The sequence below is a fragment of the Myotis nattereri genome (assembly GCF_964212035.1).
Source record: "Myotis nattereri genome assembly, chromosome: 1".
Lineage (NCBI taxonomy): Eukaryota > Metazoa > Chordata > Mammalia > Chiroptera > Vespertilionidae > Myotis > Myotis nattereri.
The window spans coordinates 95562541-95589122 of record NC_138075.1 but is presented as its reverse complement, the minus strand read 5'-3'; the positions used below and the strand labels follow the sequence as shown (position 1 = coordinate 95589122).

Here is a 26582-nt window from a genome sequence, read left to right as displayed (position 1 = left end):
TAGAGAGAGTGGACGGGAGAGGGAGAGAGAGAGAGAGAGAGAGAGAGAGAGAGAGAGAGAGAGAGAGAGAGAGAGAAACATTGATGTGAGAGAGAAACAGATTGGTTTGCCCCTCCCATATGCACCTGACCCAGGATTGCATCTCAAACTGGGTAAGTGCCCTGACCAGGAATTGAACCAGTGACTTTTTAGTGCATGTGACAATGCCCAACCGACTGAGCTACACTGACCAGGGTAGGTCACTGCAGATTTAAGCAATGCCTCCCCTGTGTTGAACAGTGGGGCTGGAGATCAAGCCCTGAGCCCAAAGATAGGGACTTCTCACTAACTCAGTGACCAACAATCTTCAGTTTTCAATCAGTGAGGAGTCTACTCTGTTATATCACAAACTGACATTTATTCATATTGTCCATGAGAATAAGATGATTATTTCAAGGGAAAAGAAGAGAATGAGAACATGAATGGTGGTGGTACGGCATTTCAGAGCAGAGCAGATGAGTAAACTATAAAAATAATGCAATTATCTTAATCTTCTAGTATGTGCATGAAGGCAATAAATGAGAGAAAACATAAATATTTATAAATCTATTATATACTTGGCAACACCAGTCTATTACCTTAGTGAGTATAGATCAAAAGACTGATATAAAGATACTCTTGTTAAATTCTTCATATGTGCTTTGTCGTCCTTGGCTCACTTGTCAACTATCTTATATGATAGATACTTTTGAAGGAGGATGATATGAGTTGAATTGTGTTCTCCCAAAAAGTTATGTTGAGTACCAACCCCCAGTATTTCAGGATGTGACTGTAGTTGAGATAGGTTCTTTATTGAGATTATCAAGTTAAAAAAATCATTAGGGTGGACCATAATTCAAAACACCTGTTGTTCTTATAAAAAGGGGAAACATGGCCCTTGCCAGTGGCTCAGTTGGTTGGAGCATTGCCCTGTGCACCAAAAAAGTTGTGGGTTTGATTCCTGGTCAGGGCACATACTTAGGTTGCAGGTTCAATCCCTGGTTGGAGCGCGCATGGAAAGCAACCTATTGATGTCTCTCTCTCTCTTTCTGTCTTTTAAACCAATAAAAAAATATCATTGGATGAGGATTAAAACAAAAAAGGGGAGACATGGACATAGACACACACAGAGGGGAGGTAATGTGAGACACAGAGAGAACACTGTGTGAAGAAGGAAGATTGGAGTGATGCATTTATGAGCTAAGGAACACCTGGGACTACAGAAGCTATGACAGAGGTGTAGAAATAATTCCCTCCTTAGAGCCTTCAAATGGAGCATGCCCTGGTGACAATCCTATATAATAAAAGCCTAATATGCAAATTGTCTCCTTGGGCTGTCATTCGACTGGGAGTTCGACCACTCTCTATGATGTGCGCTGACCACCAGGGGGCGGTGCAAAACATGGCAGATGCCAGTGATGTGCTGCGACCTGGGGGTGGAGGTTATAGGGACAGAGGTGCGGTGAGAATGTGTGATGTCCACCAGGCTTGCTCTTACTCCCCCTGCTACCCTCCCCTGGGACGCCAGGGCTTGCTTGCCAAGGAAGCCCCCATGCTCAAGTGCCAGGCGCCTACGAGGAGCCCACCCCACACCCATGTGGCATTTTCCGGGTGAGCCAGGCTGCAGCCACCAGGACTGCAGGGACCTGGCTGGGCTTCCCGGGGGTTCACACAGGAGCCAGTCTGCGAGGCCGGCCAGGAGAGAGCACACTGCCTGCCTGGCTTCTGTGCAGTGCTGCTAGGTGGCTCAGAGGCCCACGCTGTGCCCGGCCTGCAGCATCTCTGCGTGGGGACTCGGGCACTGTGACTCAGGTAGAGGGGGGCACACAGGGGTCCGGGGGCCCAGGTGCTTTCCAGGGCCCAGAAGTCAGCTGGGACCTGCCCTTCCATGCCAGACACTGTACTTCAATCACTGGCCAGGCCTGGGAACTGCACCTGTGCATGAATTTTGTGCACTGGGCCACTAGTTTAATTATAAACTGCTTGCTTTAAGAATTGTGTGACTTGCCATGACTGGTTTGGTTCAGTAGATAGGGTGTCAGCCTGTGGACTGAGAGGTCCCAGGTTTGATTCCAGTCAAGGGCATGTACCTTGGTTGTGGACACATCCCCAGTGGGGGGTATGCAGGAGGTAGCTGATTGATGTTTCTCTCTCATCGGTGTTTCTAACTCTCTATCCCACTCCCTTCTTCTCTGTAAAAAAATAAATAAAATATATTTTTTAAAAAATTGTGTGACAATAAATTTCTGCTGTTTTAAGCCATCCAATTTGTGGTACTTCCAGCCCTAGGAAGCTAAAATAGAGGATAAATATGGAATTTTTTTAAGTTGAAAATTCTGACAGAAAAAAATTGTTAAATATGCTGACATCCTACAGACAATTAAGTGAATGAAAGTTGAAATCTAAAATTTTAAAATCAGGGAGGTCCACTTTACTGCTTAACAATAAATTCCACCTAAAGGTTGGCTAGTTTGCTGATTGCTTGGTTATTTCTACAACACAATGCACAACCAAAATAAACAACAGCACCGAGATTTTCAGAGCATTCCTACTGTGTCATATCATGGTGCTGATAGAAGTTAAATTCAAGACGTTTTTGTTAAGGGGCACTAGTATCAGGCTACATTTCCATGTGGATTTTAGCCAACAATCATAAATAACAGAGAACTTGCTCATAAACAATTCCAAAAGGCAGTGTGTCAGGCAGATGGTATTTTGGGGGTGGGGTGGGGGAGTTGAACATGAGAAGCATCGCTGTGCCTTAAGTACGCTGGCCATCCTGAACTCACCATTAACTGAAGCATCACTAGGGGTTATGGTTTTACTCAGCTCTCACATGAGTCCAAAGTTTTAATGCTTTAAACTTCTAGGCTAAAGAAATTAACCTTTTAATGTCATCAAAGTTCTGAAGGAGAAAATCTTCTATTTAGATTTTGGGGAAAGAACTTTAGACCCCAGAGAGGTAGGTACTGTCTTAACGTTCATGGATATCCACAAAAAGCTTTCATGTTTTGGCTCTTCACGAGGTGCCAGGATGCTGGGTGCTAGAGAGATAACCTGTGAGAATGGTACAAATCTCACAGAGGATGTGTGCAACTTGCAAGGAAATCCTACTTTGTCAAAAATTCTGCAAACAGTGATACTTATCTCATTTGTCCAATCTAGGAACCCAAATAGCAATTCAATGTTTAGAAAGTACTGACATAGTTAAATGTCTCCATTAAAAGTGTCTGGAAGTGACAAAGGTAGCAACAGAGTTTGTTGAGAAGACAGCTTTCACTGCTCACATTAACCTACCAAGCACTTTATTACTTTTCCCCTCACTATGAGCACAGGTAGGCTTTAACCAGTGGGCTGGCCCAGTGTGGATCCTTCCATGTGCTTCAGGAAAATCTTGCCCCACTCAGACTAGTTTGTACTGAGATGGGGCTTTGATCTTCAGCACCAATATCACTGAATCTTAGATTTGGCTGCATTTTTTTCATCGGGGATACACAAATACCCCTGGACCAAAATGCCATGAAGGACAGGAAGAGCCTTTGAGTTGGCCAAAGATGCAAAGGAAGGCTTCATAACAGATTTATATTAGTATACAGCCAACATTTGAAAGACAAGATAGAGAAACCAGTTGTATAAGGGTGGGGGTGTCAAAAAAGAGCTAACAAAATTTTAAACATTTTTATTGCAATTTAATTCACATGCCATAAAACTCACCTACTTAAAAAGAGGCAGTTCAATGTTTTTTTAGTGTTTTTAGTATTTTCAAAGTTGGGCGATTATTACCACAATATAAATTGATAACATTTTTATCATCCCAAAGTAGTGATGCATTTTTGCTCTTTCAAATTTCTTCCAATGTTACCCCATATAATAAAAGCCTAGGTGGCATCTTGCGACGTCATCACAAGATTGCCACCACAAGATGGCCAGCACAAGATGGTCACCACAAGATGGCCAGCACAAGATGGTCACCACAAGATGGCCAGCAAGGGAGGGCAGTTGGAAGCGATTGGGCAGGCAAGAGAGGGCAGTTGGGGGCAATTGGGCCAGCAGAGGAGCAGTTAGGCATCAATCAGGCTGGCGGGGGAGTGGTTAGGGCATGATCAGGCTGGCAGTCAGAAACGGTTAGGGGCAATCAAGCAGGTGAGTGGTTAGGAGCCAGCAGTCTCGGATTGTGAGAGGGATGTGTGACCGCCGGTTTAGGCCCGATTCCACAGGGATGGGGCCTAAACCGGCAGTCAGAAATCCCCCAAGGGGTCCCAGATTGGAGAGGGTGCAGGCCAGGCTGAGGGACATCCCCCCACCCCCGTGCACGAATTTTGTGCACCAGCCTCTAGTTTTTATAATAAAGAATCAATGTATAGACAGAAACTTTGATGTCTGCTACTGTGGGAAAGCTTTCCTTCGCTTGTGAAATAAGCCACAAGTACGTCAAAGTGTCTTTCATTTTTAATTTTATTAGTGAGAAGGTAAATAGGTACATGAAAATTTTCACAGATATCTACAAATGTATTTAAATAAAACAGGAAAAGGAAAAGAGTTGAAATAGGATTTCAGTGGTGACTAGTCCATATTGTGTACTTACTGTATAAAAACCTCCAAGTTTATAAAACTTCATTTGCCCATTTTCCATATCTTAAAAACCAGCTGCAAGAATTTTCAAAGGGGTATCTAACACAGAGAGAGACTCTAAGACAAGCACGGCACATTCTGAGTTAGGAAAGTGATTAGCAATCCTGTGACCAGAAGCAGATGTGCTCAGTGCGTGGTAAGAGGACCCTGCGTGTAGAGGGGAGCTGAGGAACTGATGCCTGGAAAGTCCTCTGACTTCAGCGTCCCCCTCCTCCATTTGCTTCCAAATTCTAAGTGGTTGAGCGGCCGGTGTGTGCTTGCCGGCCTCCACGAAATGCCTGTAGGTAGCGGTGCTCACCCTTTTTGAAGGGACTACTCTTGGCTGAGGCTGTGTTGAAGGCAGAGTTTGCCTTTGAAGCCCTCATACCTTGCTCTGTTCTGGGTCCCAGTCTCCTTAGGACCTCTAGTTTCCCCAGGTGTCTGTGTAGTGCTCTCATGGGGGCCTACATTTATCGAACCCTAAGAGTTCTGAGTTCCTTCACCAATGTGGTTAGCTTAACAAGGCAACGGGTGAGTTTTCTGACACCTCTCATGACCAAAAATCCTGAGGTGCTCCTTTCTATTGGCTAAAATGGAGGCAAGAGTTAAGGCATTATTTGGGGGCACAGAGTCCTGCCTGAAATCCCTCCAATCATATCCTGTAGATGGTTACTTCCCTAGTGTAAAGCCAATTCTAGATAACCGACACCTAGGACCAGAAGCTGGTGTGGGGCCCACAGAGGCTGGTGTGGGGCCCACAAATAGTTTGAAGCACGTGCGGTTCTCACCCACAGCCAGCCGCATACACTGGGAGCCAGACTTCATTCCTGACAGACTTGAAACCGCTACCATGACAGGATTTAATTCATAAGCGGGAAGAATATGAACTGCATCCGTGTCTTCTTCCACGTGCCTTTCATTTGGTCTCCAAAGAAATGCTGCAGCTACAGCCAAATGGCTTGTCTCCAGGTTAAGGCACGACAGAAACTTAATGTCTGTGAGTTTGATTGTTTGGCTCTTCTTTCAAACAAAGTGTGATGTTGAAACTGGGATACAAGTTTTCCAATGGCTCTGTAAACTTAAGGTTTTGGGTCTGCTTGTTCCATCATTCTTAATATTCAGGATATTAATTTAAAAATAACTAATGCCAGTGTAAACATGCCTTAGATACATAGGTCTATAAAATATTGCACATAAATATAAACTTTGTTTAGCATTTCTTCCTAGTAATTTTTCATTATTATAAAAAGGATACAAAGTTGTGCAACTATATGAATTTGCCTGGTCAATTTTACTTCAAAAATGTTAATATTACACATAATTATGGCTTATTTACAAGTTTTAAACATCAAGTTTTTGTGATGGTCAAATTCAAGATGATGGGAAAATACCTTACATAAAGATACTTTTCCAAAGTCATGTACTATAAAGATTATCAGTAAAAATGAGTAGTAAAGTTGGAATAGGCAATTTTAAGTAAAATCCTTGGGAATCCGTTCTCTAGATTCATCTCACACCTGCATAACTTTTCACTTCCTTCCTATTTATGTGTAACATATATTCTCTGTGTACATAAAAAGTGTGAGATATAGTAGAGAAAATAGGTATTTATCTGAAGTTAAATATTGGTGTTGCTTCTTATAGATATTAAAAATATGTTTACCCATATTGTTAAATTGCTTTTCAATCTACAAACTGTAGACATTTTTCATAATTACCGTAACTTTTAAACACCACACAGCATTGAGAGTACCTTGAAATGTATGTATTGCTAATTAAGTAAATGGAACAATTATTTTTTTAAATAAAAAGAACTACAAATGTAACTTTTTGCAAAGCAACATTAGGCAGATGTGAGTCCCTAGAAAGTGTGAATATAACTAATTTCAGGTGGAAGGCAGCAGAATATTAAATGAAGCTATCTTCTAAAACCAATTTGCTTTTCCTTAACATGATCTAAAAATCTCTATTAAATGACTGATCTGCACACAATGGTTAACTTAGAAGGAGTTAAGGGTGTGATTTAGAAAACCAGCTGACCAAATCTTAATTTCCAAATCCTCTACATGGCCAGAGAAACGGAAAATAAATAAATAAATTGCTATCCTTGCTTACAAGATTATCTTTGTCGTTTCAAAAGTACTTTCACAGTACCAACAACAACATATACTTGTCTCCCTGAGCCGTAACATCATTAGAAATATCTCTTTTCCATAGGGAGGTGTCAAATATTCTGTAGGATACAGTAGTGTTGGAAGGTTCGGTCCTAGTTCGCCTTCTAAATTCTATCATAATTCAGTCCTTTTGTCTTTGTGACTTAAGTTGGATTTACCTGGAAAACAGCCTTAGTTTCCATACCCACTTCAAAGTGTCTGCCAAATACAGAATGACTCAAGGGGAAGAACGTGCATGATGGCTGTTTCTACAGCGGTGAGGATGTCTCCTTCCCAAGGCTCGCGGGGCTCCATGGCAACATCTCCACAGGGTGGTGTCGACGAGGCAATAGTTCCCGGCCTTTCCATTTCCTAGGACACTGGCAGGTCCAGGAAAACCTTTGTTTAACCCTCATGCTCCTTCTTTTCTTTGAACAGGACCATGTCGGAGTTTTTGGTGTTTGGTTTTACCTTTTCAAGCACCAGGGGTTTTCTCATTTGTCAGCTGTTCCCTGTCATTCATATCATCTTGGGGGGGTCTTGACCTGTCAAAGAATCCACACTACAGAAAAGAAAAATGGGCTATAAAAGCAAGTCGTTCTAGGAATTTGTGAAACCCCTCGTGCCAATAATGTTCACTTTATGTATTTGCTAAGGAACTTAGAGCTCTGTAGAGGTCATCTTCCTGAATCTCCAAATGAGGGGGTGAAAAAAGAGTATCCTTAACCTGCAGAGGAATGCACTGCATCGGGCAGTCTTCATGCCTTCCTGCTGCCTTGCCCTGATAGTGGGAGAATGTCCCTCTTTTATACAAACCAGGTATGGACCTTGCATCTTTCCCTGGGGTTACAGGCCCTGACCCAGGCATGTCCCCTTTGCTTTCCTGCATGTTTTCTGGAGTCAGCAGCAGCACTAACTGCTGACCAGGGAAGGAAGAGTCGCTCCTGAAATATAGCTTCCTCAGGATGGATTATAGGAGGAAGTGAGGGGATCCTTGGGCACCCCTCTGTACTCGGTGGGGCATATAGTATATAGAGGGAAATTTATTTTAATCCAAGAACATCTTAGGACCTTTACAAAGATTAACCAGGAACTCTGGAAAGAGGTGATTCTAGAATGTTCATCCTCCTGAATTTCAAATTAGTTATTTGGTCTAGGCCCATGGTCGGCAGGCAAACTGCGGCTCGCGAGCCACATGCGGCTCTTTGGCCCCTTGAGTATGGCTCTTCCTAAGCCTTAGGAGTACCCTAATTAAGTCAATAACAATGTACCTACCTATATAGTTTAAGTTTAAAAAATTTGGCTCTCAAAAGAAATTTCAGTCATTGTACTGTTGATATTTGGCTCCGTTGACTAATGAGTTTGCCGACCACTGGTCTAGGCGAAACCTCCTACAAACCTGGAACCTCAGTTTGTGTTTATAGTTTCTTCATTAGAAACCCAACCCACTGGGTTTGGCTTATGATATCAAACCATCTTTCTGTTGCAGGACTAGCACAATGTTCTGTCAATTGGCACATATAACTATAACATTATGGAAATACAGTTACTATAAATAACAGAATAACACAAAAGTCTATTTGTAAAGGTGTGCAAGGCTATATGGGCTCAGGATGGCACAAAACAACTGATACGGATCAGAAACGCCAATTTTTAACTTAAAAGGTAAAGGTTTCCTAGTTTAAAGGTCTCTTAAGCATGCTTTATATTGTTTTTAAATAAAAACACACTATGATTTTTGTAGAAACACAACAATAGTGGTTAAGTAAGATGTGACTGGATTAATTATTCTGACAGTCATATAATCCTGACATTGTTTCTCTTTTGAAATGGAAATCTCTGTGAAACTTGGTAATCATGTTTGTTTTGGGGCCAGAAATTAATTTCTATTGTAGATTTTTAGAACAAACTTTAGTATAACACATCAAAGAGTAAAGTAAGGCTTCCTAATGGAGACAAACCAATCGGCAAGATTAAAAAAAACAGCAAGTCCAAGAATATTATAACATGCATGATCTATTTGCCCTACTTGACAGTCCAAGTACCAATTAATTACTATATTAATTACATCTGCGTAGTGTTTATAAAGAAAAATCTCAAAGGATTGTTGATAGGACCATTTAAATAAAAAGCTTAAGATCTTGGTTAATTAAACAAGAAAAAGAAGTCTTGATAATAACATTTTCACTCCAAGCATATTGGAAAAAGGGTCACAGGTCTTAGTTAATAAAGTCTAATTCTCTCTATATTTATTTATAAGAAGTCTCAAGATAAAAGCAACATTAAACACCCCCACTCTTCTTAAATGTCAGTTACACAAGGGTACTGTTTGCCAAAGCAAACAAGATACAAGGTTTCTTTTATGCTTTTTAGACTGTTAGAAACCCCCAAATCACACCTCTAGCATTATCTTTTTAAATCACTAGATAAAGCCTTCTAAATCCCTTCAGTGGCCTCTCTACTCAAAAAGGAAAAGAAAATAAAGAAACTTACCTTCCATAAAGCCAAAGTCAAAATGGCCAGAACCAATAATCCAAGAAGTATCGCTAGTATTATCACCCACAATGGGATTGAGAAGGAAACATTTGGTGTTGCCCAAATAACTGATGTCTTAATCTGAAGTGGAAAATAAAGCAAATGAGCTCTACTTTGAAAACTCTTTGGTGAAATAAAGCAGTAGTTACCAATATAATATTGGGAGTAGTTCTGAAAGGGTCCATATAATAATTGAAGTCATCCTAGGAGAGGCTGAAGGGGTTATTGCACTTGAACATGGATCTTAAAAACTCATACATTTTCATGTCTCCCAGGTTGAGTGAAAAGCCAGTCACAGATACATCATGGATGTTTGGCTTATAACTGCACAGAAACCCTAAAATGGAAGTGAGGTGGGCCAGGAACCAACAAGGTGGAAAGGAATGACCTTAAATTGGGCTGGACCTTTTATAAAAACAGTGGCTAAAAGTAGACCCTACAAAAGACCAAGTCTGTCCACTTACGCTTCTCCACCAAACTGAGCTAACCTCGCTGAGAGGTGAGCTTGCGCACAACTACAGACTGTTGGATGTGCAGGAAAGTTAGAAATCATCTCACCCAACCCCTCATTTTACAAACGAGAAAAAATGAGTCCCACAGAGCTGATTCATAGAGCTAATCAGTGCCAGTGTCTCTTTATCTCTAGGTTCTGTGCTCTATCAAAGGACAGCCCAGAGTGTGAGGCTAGCCATCTTGCATTTGATGGAAGTAACTACAGTAAGCAGAGTGAACGGTGATGCTGTAGAGCTGCCTTCAATCCTAACTCCAATTTTCAGATACTATTAGGACTCATTTCATTCCCACTTTGCAAGGGAACCTGGAGTTACATGAGGCCTTCTCAGCAGGCCTGCACGCTCCGTGTCTGTGAACGACCCCTGCCTCCCAACATGGGCAGAAACAGCCACAGACCCCCAAACAAAACCACCACGCTGCTAACACCTTTCGTCAAGGGAAAGAGAATAAATATATTCTTGGATCCAAAACATTCTTCACCAAGGAGGCCTATCTGGCTACAGATCGAAGTAAGCATTGCCTCAGCTAAACTGTTTGAAGTGATCCCTGGCAACTTGTTGTCAAGTTGGTTGGAAGGCTCATGAGTCCAGTCCTGACACATGCTCAAGAACTCTGGGCCGCAATTCTCTGACCCACCGGTCAGGAGAGGACAAATTCATGATGAAGGTCGCTGGGCTCTCAAACTTTCCCTGGCTGGAAACATATGGATGTCTTCATAGCCTGCACTCGGGTATTGGGCCCTGACTCTGCTCACTGCTTTGCTTCTGCCTCTTAACTGGTCTGAGCATCCTGTCTATGCTCTTCTCAGCTTGTCAGGGTTTTATTGCTCCTTTCATCTTGGCTCACTTCCTCTATGCATCAGACATACTGATGACTTAATTCACTGAGTTCTCGGGACCCAAATATCATCAATATTTAGAGCAAACAACAGAATCGACTGGAGTGAAACTGCTAGTCATTCCATATGGACGATAGTGCCAAGGACCAGAGACGACTCTCAGAGAAAAAGGCTAGCCGTGACCTACTCACGGTTACTCATGTCCTTTCTTCCTTGGACTGTTAGCTGTCCTTGCCAGTGTTGTCCTGATTTCATTGAGCACATCAGTAGGAAGTGCAACATTCCGTGATCCAATGGCATTTTCCTTTCCCTGCTTGCCACAGTTTAAGGACAGGGCACATGGTACTGAAGAAATGCATGACAAGGGCTCAAAGCAGTCACCATGTCCCTGGTTTCTGCAGCCTAAGTAATTTATTTAAAAACTATCCTTTCATGTGTCCTGCATGAGCAAGTCAGGGACTAGATCACTTCTCAATTCTTTTTATATCCTGCTCCCTTATGAATTCCATCTGACAACATATATGAAATCAGCATACAGTCCTAACATGTGTGGTGCTCAGAGAAAGGACATGCAGTCGCATTTTAAAATGACCCCAATGCCACTGGGAGCAGACTGACTCTGTTTTGGTGATGAGAATTTCAGAATTTTGGAACTGAAAAGGATGGTAGTGATTGTGAGCTCACCAGCCGGTTACGTTGCCCCGGGAGAGAGAAAATCGGGAGCCACAGAAATTCTGAGGTTTCTTAGGTTCTTTTTCTCCATAAGCTCTAAGGCCATGGAGGAAACACAGTTTCAGTCTATACTCTGTGCGTGTGTTAGAGAGATTGCGTAAATTATCGAATTTACATTAAAATAAGCAACAATGCTTCTCAATTTTCCATCCTGATTTACCTAATTTCTTAAGTCACCTCCCACTGTTTCATGTTAAACATAGGGAACAGTCTTAGTTTTGTAAATAAAAAAAAGAAAGAAAAAAGCTAAAGGAATCGAAATAAAGGCTATAGACTGCTCAAATTTTTAGTTTAATTACAACAAATGGAATGGAATGAAAGAATGGCCACCAACTACTTTTCTGGGTTTTTGGCCAGTTGATTATTGCAGGTTGGGATGTATTATCTTTAAATTTGGTCTGCCTGCAGAAAGGAGCAGGGAGGTTACTTACAAAGAAATAATAATGATATCTGAAGGTTTTTGGTTTTTTTTTTAGGAGTGTTTGAAAAGTAGGAACAAAACATTAAATTGAACAGGATACGCCTCGTAGGAGCTCTTGGAGCAGAAAACAGCTTTACAGGGGTCATTACAAAATCTACTGGCTCTTTGTTTGCATTCACTTCTTAAGATTCTGACAGCAGCGTCTTTAAAAAGTCCACGGAGAGGATCACTAGTGTCCCTTTCAGTTCCAACATTCTGAAATTCTCAGCACCACACTGTTGTGTCTGCTGCCAGTAACATTCTGTTCCTTTAAACAAATACCACGTCATAGTCTTTCTCTGAACACTTTAAATGTTAGGTTTACACAAACTGTATATATTTCCCATACGTCATCATATGTCACTGACTACAAGGAAAGGACATAAAGAATTTTTAAACCAGGTGAACTGGAGTGACTGCCCTCCTGCACTTACATCCTGCTCCCTTGCAGGCTGCCTTTATGACATCCATGTGGCACTGAGCTGCCCAAGCTTCTCCATCTAAATGGGTGCAGCTTCAGCGCTGCCGGGTGTGGTTCCGGACTGAGCATCAACCTATGAACCAGGAGATCAAAGTTCGATTCCTGGTTGGGGCACATGCCTGCGTTGCAGGCTCCATCCCCAGCAGGGGGCATGTAGGGGGCAGTCAATCAATGATTCTCATTGATATTTCTATCTTTCTATCTACCTTTCTCTCTCTCTAAAAATCAATAGAAACATATTTAATAAATAAATAAATAAATAAATAAATAAATAAATAAATAAATGGGTGCAGCTTCAGGGACCTTCCTAGGCCCCAGCTGTTTTCCTAAACTTATCCAGGCTTTTCACTTGCATAGTCAAGACATCACCACACCATGGGGAGTGAAAAACAGAAAGCCCGCAATAGTGCCCAGAGCGTTTCTTCAGATTTCCAGTGCAGAGGAGCAGACAACTGCTGCTGAAAAGAGGTGGATGAGAGTCACAAATGACACACCACTGGGAGAGTCACATGTCTCGAAAGGAGAGGTCCTTTGGAGAACACGTTGATTCGGGGCTCATGTGACATGTCACATCTGCAAATGGCAAAGGGGCATTTCATCTGCAGGCGGAAACAGGTAAAGCAAAGCTTTGCCTGAAACAAAATACTACAAATTTGTTAGTTCTAATATTGATGTTTTTCTTGCAGCTCCTTTTGACAAGCCCACCAGAGCTTACATTGTCCATTGGATAATAAAGGAATGAAAAAAATAGTTCTTAATTTTTAGAGTTTCTAATGACTAATCACTGATTTATAGTAAGAATTTTTCATTCATTTCAAATTAGATTTATTAAACACCGCATGTTCTCTGAAGCTCTGTGGGTCTTCTCATGAGCTCCAAGCTGGAACCTTCTATAACCCTGCTCTACACTGCTGTCCAATAGAAATATAATGCAAGTCTAATTTAAAATTTTTAAATTAAAAATTTTCTACTAGCCACATTAAAAAAAAAAAAAAGGGAAAAGAGCCCTGGCCAGTGTGGCTCAGTTGGCTGGATGTCATCCCACACATTATTATCCCACACATCGATAGATCAGCAGTTGGATTCTTGGTTAGGGCACGTAACCAGGTTGCAGGTTCAATCCCCGGTAAGGGTGTATGCAAGGAGGCAACTGATCGGTGTTTCTCTCTCACGTGAATGTTTCTCTCTCTCTTTCCCCCTCTCCCTTCCTCTCTCTACAAAACAATAAAAATAGTTTAAAAAGAATAATGGGGCATTAATTTTAATATATGCTTTATTTAACCCTAAAAATCAAAACTATTATTTCAACATGTAGTTAATGTAAAAATATTCATGAGATATTTTATATTCTTTTTTGTTTTTACTAACTGGAAAATCCAGTGTGTATTTAATAGTTGTAGCATATAACAATTTTCCATAGTTAAAGTGAAATAGAGTCTCACCCAAACAATAAAGCTGTGTTTAATGAAAAAAAAATTTGTATACAACTGCAATTTTAAATTTACATTTAAATGAGTTAAAAAGTAATAAAACTATGAGTTCAGGTCCTCAGTCACACCAGCCACCTTTCAGGTACTCAGTACCCACGTGTGGCTCGTAGCTACCACACAGACTGCGCAGCTCGGGAAGGTCCCGCATGGTCTCACACAAGCTGGGATTCACTCTGCCCAAGCCTAAGGTGCTTTCACCGGGAAGGTGTTCCCAAGGCAGGAGATGGGATGTACTTAGGACCAAAGGTTTCCCTTAGGAACGTGGGCTTGTGATTACTTATTTTAAGTGTTTTAAGAAAGAAGGTAATATTGAGTAACTGAAGTACTTAAAATTTAGGGAGGAAAGTTGCATTGCATGCCAGCTAATCAACAAACCATTTTAATTTATTTTTATGTACCAAGAACCTGTTGCTATTTAAGGAAACAATATAAAGTTTTAACAATTCACTTACTATAATTATCTGCAATTTTAGGAAGTGGGATCCATAAACTGTAAGTGGTTTAGATTTTCTTAAAGTGATGCTAAGTAGGGAACATCTAATCTTACCTTCATCATGTCATAAATCTTATTGTTCTTTATTATGGTTGAAAGACCATAAATAAATCTTTAATATGCCTACATTTTCTCACTGACATTTACGATGTATTTTTGTATATTTTGACAAAAATAGCAAGGTAGAAGGAAAAGGACTCCCTTGTATTATGCAACTGTAATTAATGTTGACATCTGTATTTATGTATCACAAAATCTGTGTAAACATACTTCAGTGAGGTCACAAGGATGTTTTAAATAAATGTACCAAGACACCCTATCTACGGTGCCATTTTAACATAAGGTGGACCAGCTGAACACACATTTTAACAACATTTAAACAGCCCCTGTGCCAAGTAGTCCCTAGCATGAGTTCAAACTCCGAACAATTGTTTAACGTAAGAATTCCACTTTAAGCTGCTGAATCTTTGCGAACAATTCTGAAAATTCAATGTATTCACAGTTCACGGAGGAGTTTTTAAGTAAGCATTTTCATAACATACTTCCTAATAGCCACCTTTGGAATTTGGCTTTAGTCACATGGAACACAAATATTAAAATTAATTGGTAAACAAACAAAAAAGTGTTCAAATAGCAGGAACTTTTTTCCTGTGCGCTGTAATGAACCAGCACTCAGTCCTATCCCTCTGCTTCACGCAACCTTTCCTTCCCCTCCGGACACGACAAGTGTCACGTCACGTGTGGAGTTCGTTTTTACCAACACCATGCAATGCAGCAGATGGGGACGGCCATTTCTTCAATATGTAAAGCTTATAGAGGCCTCAAGAAATGTTTGAATTATGACCATGTTGAAAGGGAGTATAAACAAGCTAGTCATCCCACACAAGGGCCTAGAAAAACAGCCGAATTTTCTCTACTCTCATGATGGAAAGAGGAACTGAGAGATTCCCCCATGTCAGAGCTGGGATCGGAGCTCTGATGATTTTCAAGCTACTGACTGCAATGAGTTCTACCACCTTAAAGCAATGCTCTCCCTCTAGGTTCTTCTCAAGATTAGAATGACGGAAACTCACTATAAAGTATGTCTGAATGTTTTTCCAATTACAGTTAAGTTGTCACTTAACATTATGGATAGATTCTGTGCCTTTAAGTAAACTGACATAATGAAACCAATGTTACCACAGGCTAATTGACATAACTGTTAAGTTCCTAGGGCATCTCATCAACGTTGTAACTAAACTACGCTGAACAAAATGGTGTTATTCTAGGACCTGCTGGTACCTTTACCTAAATGGTGTAGTAAGTCATCCACGTCGGACAAGACTGGTTTTTAAATGCAGTGACAAGGGTGGTGGGGGTGGAGGACGCATGGATCTGATCATTTTGCGGATCTTCTGAGATGAGCTGAGAACAGCGGGCTGTCACCTGTGGCCAGCACGGAAAGACTCAATACTGTTGATGGAATCAACTGTAGCATATGTTTCTGTTAATGAACATGTGCTCAGAGACAACAAAAGGGCCCAGATTTATCTCCCTTAGAGCTACAAGCCTTTGAACCTCTCTGGGTGAACATTCTATATTAAAAACCCAAAGCCTCTATTTTCTAAGTTGAACATAAATCCAGACTATAACAGACATCTCATGAAAGAGAGGTGAACTAAATGAAGAAAGATGTGGCAGTGCTTGTTTTAAAATGCCACCAAAGTTTACTGAAATAGTTTGGCTCTGAAAATCTATTGACATTTCCAATATTGGGTGTGTGGGGGGAGTGTTTACTATTATTGAGACTTGAGACTGACCTTGTTCCAGGTGCTATGCGGGAGTTTTATATACGTAATCTTATTAATTGTCTCAAAATTCTTTCTGAATATGGGTAACAGCCTCAGCAAAGTAGAGTGACTTCTTAATTGGAGGGGGTGGGGGTCCCAGGAGAAAGCCCAGGAAACTGCATTTTCCTCTGTGCTGCCTTCTTGTGCTGGAGGTTCTCAATCCTAGTTTCACTACAGGATTGTCACTTGTACATCTTTTAAATCACAGCGTCCAAGCCCTGCTTCAGACACACGTAATCCCGACATTTGAGGTAAAGACTTAGCACGTATATATTTATTTAAAGTTGCGTGAGTGATGATTCTTTTGAATACTTAGGGTTGAAAATCACTAATCAATGGGTTAATTTAATTTAAATTACTAAAAGTAGTTAGGCTAGAAAGTTTAAGTATTGCAATTACCTTTGAAGATCTATGCTGATAAGAAATTGTGGTAGTATCAATTTATATATCATCCAAAGCAGTGCTTCTCAAATTTTACTGTGAAGATGATACCCTGACGCTTTTGCTGAAATGCAGGTCTGCAGTGAGGCCTGTTTCTGAATTTCTAACTATTTCCTAGGTGATGTTGGGGTTGTTGGTTTGTAAGCCGCACTTTGAATAACAAGGATCTGGGGACCAGAGTTCAAGTGGGGGTTGAGAATGTCTGTGGATGACCAAGAGATGAAGGTTAAAATCTTAACGCTGCTTCCTGCAGCCCTGGCTGTGATCACGCTCGCTGCGAAGGCAGAGCTTTGGTGACGGCTCTGCTCAGCCTCTCACCCCATCTCCCCTCTGCTCTGCACAGCCTGCCGGTTTGCTGAGGATGTCAGCCATTGTGCTCTGACAGATATTTGGGGGTCAGTAATGTTTAATAGCCTCATTTTTAAAACATAAAATTTTGTTCAAATGAAGCTCATAGTATACCTTTACCCCCAGGTGAAAATTGCGGTTCTTTATGTAGAAAGGAAAGATTACTGTCTCATGTCCTGCAGCTGGTCTTTGGCATCTGTCCCTACGGAAGAGACATCCCTTCCTACTCCATGTTAAAATTAAGCAATTAGTACAATTTCATTATAATGATCATTGCTGTCTGGACTTCTTAGAAACAAAATGGCTTGATTGAAAATGACATCAGTCCTGCCCTGTGATTTTTTTTTGGGGGGGTGGGTGGTGGGTGGTAGAAAGTTATGTTAAAAGGTTAAAATTTGATCAAATGACACTAAGTAATTTCCAGACTGAAATAAGAAAACAGTGAAGGGAAAACTGTTCTCAAGTCAATGTAATAAACACTTAAACCTAGTACAAGCCAGAACAGTGATTTAAAAAACAAAGTTTAAATGAAATTATTTGTGCCTGTATATTTTTAGATACTTACTGCTATTCTTCCCTCTGGGAGTTTTGCTGGCTGGTCTTTATAAGGCATCTTCTTAACTTCAAAAGACACCAGGGATGCAAGAGAATAGGGATCATTCTTTCTCTGCAATTAAAAATATTTAAATATAAATCATACAAAGCTTTTACTGGCAGCCACCCAAGTGTGTTCAGTGTTTTCCATTTCCAAAGCAAAATTTCCTCCCCCTTTCTTCCTTTTCTTTTACTTTTCCCCCATCCATTCATCCATCACTCACCCAACATCCATCCATCATCTACCCATCATTCATGCAGACATCCACCCATCCATCCACCCACCCATCCAAATATCCATCTATCATCTAACCATCATCCATTCATCATCATCCAACTGTCCATCCATCCAACCATTCACCCTCTTCTTACTTTTTAAATTGTCTTATTAACAAAAGACTTGGTATAATAAAATTAAAATAAAAAACAGGAAATCAGAATCCTAAAAAGGAGTAAGCACAATCATTTACATAGTTGCTGTGAGGGAAAAACAAAGAGGAAACATTGTGGGCTAAAAAATTATTGTTAGAGAGGAAAATATTTTAGGGGAAAGACTAGTACTAAGTTATAAAGAAATTTATCACATTTCGTCCTAATAGTATACAGAAGACCCAGAGCACTGACTCTCAGTCCTAGCACCATTAAGATTTTAGGCTGGTTGAGGGGCTGTCCTGTGCAATGCAGGGTGTTTAGCAGCATCCCTGGCCTCCACCCACTAGAGGCCAGTAGCACCTCCCCCTCTAGTTGTGACAACCAAAAATGTCTTTAATTATTGCCAGTGTCCCTTTAGCCTCAAACTAATTAAGAACCACAGTCCTAGAGCCATATAGTGTTTCTGACAGAACTTTTCAGCAAAAGTCCTTTTTGTTTAATTGGTTCTCATATTAACTGTTGATTAAAGTCAAAGGAAAATATTTAAGAGTAAAGCCAAAAAAAGACATTCTGAGAACTTAGGCTTCTGTGCTTCTTCTCCGTTTAACCTGAGACAGTGATTAGATTTACCCAGTGGTGGCCCTTGGCTGGCTCATATGGCTCTTGAGAGATTGTTGAAGTTTCAGGAATTGTGAGTAACAGTTGTTAAATAGAACCATTACTAAAATGTAAATTATAGATACATAAATTTCAGTCAATTATGTATTTTTAAAGGTAATAAATACTGAAAACTCAGTACTTTTAATTCTTTTATTGCATTTTACTATTATCTACATATTATTTATGTCTATTGTATCTGAAGGGGAAAGATTCTGTGATGGTGACCTACAGTATATCTCTTCCCAACTCCATATTCAGCAACGTCATGTTAGCAGCTTGAAATCAGCCACAGGGAAGAATATTTACACTTTGGGAATCAGTGAATGCACACTGGTGCAGCCACTGTGGAAAGCAATATGAAGTTACCTCAAAAAATTAAAAATGGAACAGTTTTATGATCCAGCAATTCCACTACTGGGAATATATCCGAAGAAACCCGAAACACTAATTCAAAAGAATATATGCACACCTATGTTCATTGCAGTGTTATTTACAATAGCTAAGATCTGGAAGCAGCCCAAATGCCTGTAAGTAGATGAGTGCTTACAGATCTCCATTTATACAATGGAATACTACTTTGTTAAAAAATTTAAAAAAAAGAAGAAGAAGAAGAAGAAGAAAATCAAACCCTTTGCAACAGCATAGATGGACCTGGAGAGTATTATGCTAAGTGAAATAAGCCAGTCAGAGAAAGACAAATACCATATGATTTCACTCTTATGTGGAATCTAGTGAAAAAAATAAACAAAATAGAAACAGAAACAGACTCAGAGACAGAGAACAGACTGACAGCTGTCAGAGGGGAAGGGTGATGTGGGGCTGGGTGAAAAAGGTAAAGGCATTAAGCAAAAAAAAAAATAACTCTCATAGATACAGACAACAGTATGGTGATTACCAGAGGGAAGGGGGACAGGGGTAGGCAGTGAGGGTAAAGGGAGGGATAAATGGTGATGGAAGGAGAATAGACTAAGGATAGTGAGTACACAATACAATATACAAATGATGTATTACAGAACTGTATACCTGAAACCTATATGATTTTATTAACCAATGTCACCCCAATAAAATTCAACAAAAAGTAACATAAATAGAATGCTGAAATGAAAAAATTAAAAATTGAAAAACAATTTTAAAATATAAAATATTTTGAAATTAAATCTAAAAATTGTAAACATAGAAAATGTTTAAGAATTTAAAAGTCATTTTAAAAAAATAAGCTTCGTGCTGAGCTTTTGAGAAGAGGGTCTCTGTGAGTGGTATGTGTGTGCTTCATTGTTTCCTATTACCTGGAGAAATGTCTTGGCCCATAACCGTGATCTGACTTTCAGGACTGCGCTTTCTCCTCCTTCTAGTCGTCCCACTGCACAGGAGATCTGTAAGCACTCGATATTTGTACAATTCTGCAAAAAACAAAAGCAACTTTAGCAAATCAGCATCTTTAAATTGTGGTAGAGCGTCAACATTGAAGTCAATCTGTTCACATCTTATTTCCTCAGAAGTCATCATCTAATCCATAAATTATTAATTTAAATGAAGAACAAATACGTTAAAACAACCAAGAAAAAAACACTGTTTGGTAGCAGTGATGCATTAACTTAAGGGGTAACATAGAGATAAAATGGAACATAAATACAACATAAAATTGAAGTTCTTTTCTAAGGACTTAAAACTATCTTCTTATAGCAGCAACTGAATTGTTCTGCTTCATTTTAATAGAACCCAGGGAGACATTTCTTTTTTAAAAAATATATTTTTATTAATTTCAGAGAGTAAAAGAGAAGGAGAGAGAGAGAGAAACATCAATGATGAGGGAGAGTCATTGATCGGCTGCCTCCTGCATGCCCCAGACTGGGGAACAAACCACAAGCCGGGTGTGTGCCCTGACCGGGAATCGAACCGTGACCATGGTTCATAGGTTGATGCTCAACCACTGAGTTATGCTGGTTGGGCAGGAAGGTATTTCTTATAGACGTTCACAGCACCTGAGCCTGGACTAAGCAAAGTCCTGAAATGGCTTTTGAGGAAGGTCCCTGAGTCCATATTACCTCAAAATCCCAAAGTTACTAGCCCATTGACAAGCATTTGTTCTATAACATTCTTCTTTCTGTCTAAATTACTTCCTGGTTATAAAGCAGGATATTCTGAGAGTTTCATCCATTAAGTTGTTTTTAAACTAGTTTGTAGGATCATTCAACTTCTAATGGGTAAACTTTCATATGTAAAATGCAAGTTCCTGGAAAGAATTCATTATGATGACATTCTACCTATCAAATCATGCTTTCTGATTGGATTTCACTGGGGAAATAAATGGACACCTCACATCCATTTTCCACTTTCCCATGTACAGGATACTTTTTGAATTATACTCACTGATTTGAATTTACTGTGTGAGCTATGATTTATTTTTTATGTCTCAAGCACTGGGCACTAGCCTATGGATGTTCAATATTGGATACTGTGTGAAGTAGTTGACTAAGGCATTTCACATTAATGAAATAGATAAAATACAGAGTAGCCTGAGGAACATATCACTATGAAAACCTTTTTCAAGACCCTCAGAATTCTCTAAAACCCAAGCAATAAGTAACATGTATCTGATAAACTCCAGTAAGGTTAGATTTCTTCACAATGTTTCCAAATACAGGTTGCTGGGCTGCTCTTGTGCTACCAGTGTTTGGGTCTTGGCCAGGTTGAGAGAATTCAGGGGAGGTAACGGTTTTAGAAAGTGGTCAAGAGTGTCAAGTGTTACCCTGGCCTGTGTGGCTCAGTTGGTTAGGCATCATCCCATGCATTGAAAGGTTGCCGGTTCGATTCCTGTCAAGGCACATGCTTGGGTCACAGCCTCGATCTCCAGTTGGGGGCATGCAGGAGGCAGCCAATCAATGTTTTGCTCTCACATTGATGTTTCTTTCTCTCCCTCTCTCTCTAAAAATCAATTTTAAAAAATCTATAAAAGAAAAGAGTATCAAGTGCTAAACAGGACTAAGAAAGATAAAGTTTCTGTAAACTGAGTAGTTAAAGGAGGAGAAAGAGGAGATTGGGGTGATAGCTGCAAAAGCAGCAGGAGCCCAAGATGAGAAAAGCAAGGACAATTCTTAAGTAGAGGAGTAATTATATCTCAGGGTTACAGATACAGATATTCCTATGCAAATTGGAAATTATGATCCCAACACAGGATGTTGGCATTTTGCACTTTCAAATTCCTAATCAGAAATGTGATTCAGTAAGTTGTTTTTAACTAAACAAAAACTGTAGGAGGTCTTATTTAGCTTTTGATTTCAGAATAAACTTTGCATAATCACTTTCTATCCAGAATTATTTTGACTTGAGGACATGGGCGGGGGGGGGGGGCATATGACTTGCAATTTTTGAATCAATAAGAGAGAACGGGAATAAAGCATAGTTTAACAAAATCAGGCGTGGAAATCAAGGATTGCCTTGCCCTCATCTGCAAGTAACACATTCCTATGATATTCAGAGGTTAGAAATCATCTTGCATTACAAATCTTTAAAGAGAAAGAAGAAAAAAAATCTGACCCTACAACACAAGAGCATATAATTTTTCAAAAGAATATTGGTTATTGATCTCCACTGCCTTTATATACTCATGAGACACATGCTGAAGTGGAAACTCAAAAATATAGTTGAATCTTGATTTTCCAAATTCTTGGTCCTCAGAGATTTAAACATTGGTTTGCCGGAGGGCTTTTCCCTTGGGACTGCACATTAGAATTCTATAGATGTCAATCATTTTCTTTTGTGTTTATTTAAAAAAATTTTAATGAGGTGTAACTGATATATAACATATTAGCTTCAGATGTACAACATAATGATTTGATATTTGTATATATTGCAAAATAATCACCACAATAAGTCTAGTTAACATCTGTTTCCATACAAAATTACACATTTTTTTTTCTTGTGATGAGAACTTGTAAGATTTACTTGCTTACAGCTTTCAAATATACCATATGGTATTGTTAACTATAGTCACCATGCTGTAATTACATTCTCAGGACTTAAATCATTACTTTGTGTTCTATTACTTCTGGAAGCCTTTTAAAAATGATACTATTTAGAATTTTATTAAATTATTTTAAACTCAATAGCATATCAATTCCCTACTCTTACGTTTTTCAAAACGTTACAGTGTCATAAAAATGTACAGGGACTCAAATCATATAATCTGCTAACTGCCATATAGCTTTTGCCATGTAATTTCAGGTTCTTCTATTATAATAAACACTAGTGGCCCACTGCATGAAATTCATGCATAGGGCGGGGGGGAGGGGGGGCGGGGGGCGGTGTTCCCTCAGCCCAGCCTGCACCCTCTCCAATCCGGGACCCCTTGGGGGATGTCCGACTGCTGGGTTAGGCCCGATCCCACAGGAATCGGACCTAAACCAGTGGTGGGACATTCCTCTTGCAATCTGGAACCACTGGCTCCTAACCATTCACCTGCCTGCCTGCCTGATCACTCCTAACTGCCTCTGCCTGCCTGCCTGATTACCCTTAACCCCTCTGCCTGCCTGCTTAATCACCCCTAATCTCTCTGCCTGCCTGCCTGATTGCCCCTAACTGCCCTCCCCTTTTGGCCTGATCTCACCTCCAACTGCTCTCCCTTGCCAGCCTGATCTTGCCCCTAACTGCCTCTGCCTGCCTGATAGACCCTAACTGCCCTCCCCTGCTGGCCTGATCTCACCCCCAACTGCCCTCCCCTGCCAGCCTGATCTTGTCCCCAACTGCCCTCCCCTGCCAGCCTGATCACTCCTAACAGTCTCTGCCTCAGCCCCCATCACCATGTCTTTGTCCGGAAGGAAGTCGGTCGTCTAGAAGATGGCCAGTCGACCCAGTCTAATTAGCATATTACCCTTTTAGTAGTACAGATAGATTATATAAGATAGGATTGCTTAAATGTGTGTGTGTGTGGGGGGGGAGCCATTTTCAGCAGGAGGAGATGCTCTTGGCAGACAAAATTACATAATCCCTATATCTGGACTGATAGCCAGCCATATGCACTATACTGCCAAACCGGTCATTAAAAAATTGAACCGCTTTCTTACACCTTACACCAAACAGCTGTTGCCCTTAAAACCCTTCCTTAGCCCCCACCTTAGGTTCTGCCTTTGCAGTTCACCCAGATTAGGTTCTAATTGGTCAGTTTCTATGCAAGTCAGCATCAAAAGCTCCACCTCCTAGGCAGCCATTGGCTCCTCACACTTCACCCAGATTTGGTTCTGATTGGTTGGTTTCTATGCCAATCAGCATCCCTGAGCCTATTAATGGGCCTGATCAGAGAGACAGGGCTGATCAGCAGCCTCAGCGGAGGCCCGAGAGAAAGAGGGGCGGCTGCTGGCCAGGCCCGGAGCGAAAGAGAGAGGCAAGTGCTGATCAACAGCTGCCATGGAGGCTACAGATCAGACCCTGTCTTTCTTTCCAGGCCTCTCTTCGGGCCTGATCCACAGCCCCCTCAGCAGTCAGTGCTGCGTCGGGGTGCCCGCAGCGGCAGCAGTCAGTACTGTGTCGCCATGGCAACCCAGCACTGACTTCCAGTCAGTCGAGCCTTTGGTTGTTTTGGATGTTATGGACCCTGGGTTTTTATATATTAAGATTCTTCTCTTGACTTAAGTTTAACTGATCAAATTAGACTTGCTCATTGTACTTTCAGTCCATTTCCATGTTTAAAACTTTTTACATTGTCAAGATGAAATAAAAGAATGCTAGAGCATATTCAAGACATACATTTTAAAAAGCACCCATTTAACCCCTTTTACATGTATAGTTCAATGGCATTAACATTCACACTGGACAAGTAGAAGAATTGAATAAAAAATGCTGATTCAGGAATGCTGTCCACATTTTATTAAGTACTGACTCAGCTCAGACTAGATCAACCACAGACCTCAATGCTAAGATACAGATTTTTGGCTCAGAAAACCTGAATGTACCATTCTCAGCTGAGATTCAGGGGCAGGGACTCACTTCAAACTCTCACCAGTGCAGTATCTGGAACAGGCTAACAACAGAATCTTTATGTTCTTGAAATACATTAACAGTCACATTTTATGTTTCATCATTACTTCTCCAATGTGGACTCCTTGGCAGGTTTAGAAGAATAAAATGCTACACTGCAAATGCTCATTAGTCCTCACAGAATAGTCACTTTCATTTCTCACAATACATACTGACAAAAAATGTTAGGCATATCTGAGCATTAGAGGATGAAAACCAATACTTGAAGTTACAGCCTTCTGTGTTGGGAATTCTGTCCAGTCCAATCTTCCCTCGGTGTGTGCACTGACAGTACTCACCAGGATTTTTGCTGGGCTCTGTCTGCGGAGCTCTGGCACCGTCACCGGCACATCTCTTTTCCTGACAAGATGAGGGATGGTTGAGTTTTTCAAAAAGGCGCTCAGTTCAGGGGTGTCCTTTGGGGGAGCAGCAAGCTGGAAACAGAAAGCAAGAGATCACATACAATCACATTAACACTTGCTACCTAGCCTCAAACTCTAGGCAATTTTTTTCACAACTGGATGTGATTCACATTAGAATTCAGACATGCTTTCTTTTACCAGCAGCATTTTCAGCAGCAAAATGAACCCTGTTCATAAGGAGCAACTTTCCATTCCCCAGTTACAGGAATTCATGAGGCGTGGGGATGCACCTGGAAAGTTTGTCTTATGAAGGTAAGTCTTGAAGCAGAAGTGATTTCCCCATAAGGTTAGAAAATGTGGGCTGACTTTTCAGGCATGAGTCTCTCCTTCCTTCCCTCCCCCCCCCCCCCCCGTCTCTCTCTCTCTCTCTCTGTCTCTCTCTCTCTCTGTGTTTTATATATACATATATATACATCTACACTAATAAAAGAGAAAAATGGTAATTGGCGTACGGCGATACCGTTTTCATTGGCTAATCAGGGCTATATGCAAATTAACTGCCAACTAAGATTGGCAGTTAACTGCCAACAAGATGGCGGCTAATTTGCATATGTAGGCACAATGCAGGGAGGCGAAAGAGAAAGCAGGAAGAAGCCCCCTGCCACTGACAGTGATCGGAAACCCAGGGGGGAGCTAAGAGCTGGGGGGCAGCCATGATCGGAGAATCAGGTGCCTTTGCCGCCCTGGCCAGTGATAGCAGGAAGTAGGGGTGGAGCCAGCGATGGGAGCTGGGCACGGTCGAAGCTGGCAGTCCCAGGAGCTAGGGGTCCCTTGCCTGGGCCTAAAGCGAAGCCCACGATCGCGGCGCCCCCCGCTGCCACTGCAGGTCCCCGCTGCCCGGGCCGGACGCCTAGGCCAGAGGCGTTAGGCCTGGGCAGGGGTGGAGCCTGCAACTGCGGGGAGCTGGGGGTCCCCTGCCCAGGCCTGACACCTCTGCCGGAGGCCTCAGGCCTGGTCAAGGGGCCGATCCGGTGATTGGTGATCGGAGGGTGATGAGGGTCAACTCCTCTGGCTGAGACATCAGGCCTGGGCGGGGGGCGGAGCCGGGGATTGGGGGGATATGATGGTCCCCTTGCCCCGGCCTGAAGCCTGGGTCAGAGGCGTCAGGCTTGGGCGGGGGGTGGAGCAAGCGATCAGAGGGAGATGGGGGTCCCCTGCCCAGGCATGATTCCTGGGCCAGAGGCCTCAGGCCTGGGCGGGGGCCAGAGCCAGTGGTCGGGGGGAGATGGGGGTCCCCTGTCCAAGCCTGACACCTCTGGCAGAGGCGTCAGGCCTGGGCAAGGGGCCGATCAGGCGATAGGAGGGTGATGGGGGTCAACGCCTGAGGGCTCCCAGTATGTGAGAAGGGGCAGGCTGGGCTGAGGGGCACTCCCCCCCCCGCCCCCCGCCCACACACACACCCAGTGCACGAATTTCATGCACCAGGCCCCTAGTACATATATAAAACTAAGTTTCCATGTGGAGAGATGGATCTTGAGGTTGCAGAAAAGTGAGGCGCTAACCATGGGGTGCTGATGTGGTTTAGGACCCGACTTCAGCATGTCTGAGCCCCAAACTCCTATTGTAAGAAGTGCTCCCTC

The 26582-nt window shown here is 41.5% G+C and overlaps 1 protein-coding gene across 1 annotated transcript in view; it reads right to left on the bottom strand.

Moving 5' to 3' along the window:
* Positions 1-4462: 4462 nt before the first annotated feature.
* Positions 4463-26582, bottom strand: part of ITGA8 (integrin subunit alpha 8) — a 206155-nt gene continuing 184035 nt past the window's right edge. The window contains exons 26-30 of the mRNA XM_081087480.1: positions 24880-25014; positions 19855-19968; positions 17508-17609; positions 9276-9398; positions 4463-7344 (exon numbers count right to left, since the gene is read on the bottom strand). Of these exons, the coding sequence (XP_080943606.1) occupies positions 7258-7344; positions 9276-9398; positions 17508-17609; positions 19855-19968; positions 24880-25014 (561 nt within the window). The 3' untranslated portion in view covers positions 4463-7257. The remainder of the gene's footprint in view (positions 7345-9275; positions 9399-17507; positions 17610-19854; positions 19969-24879; positions 25015-26582) is intronic.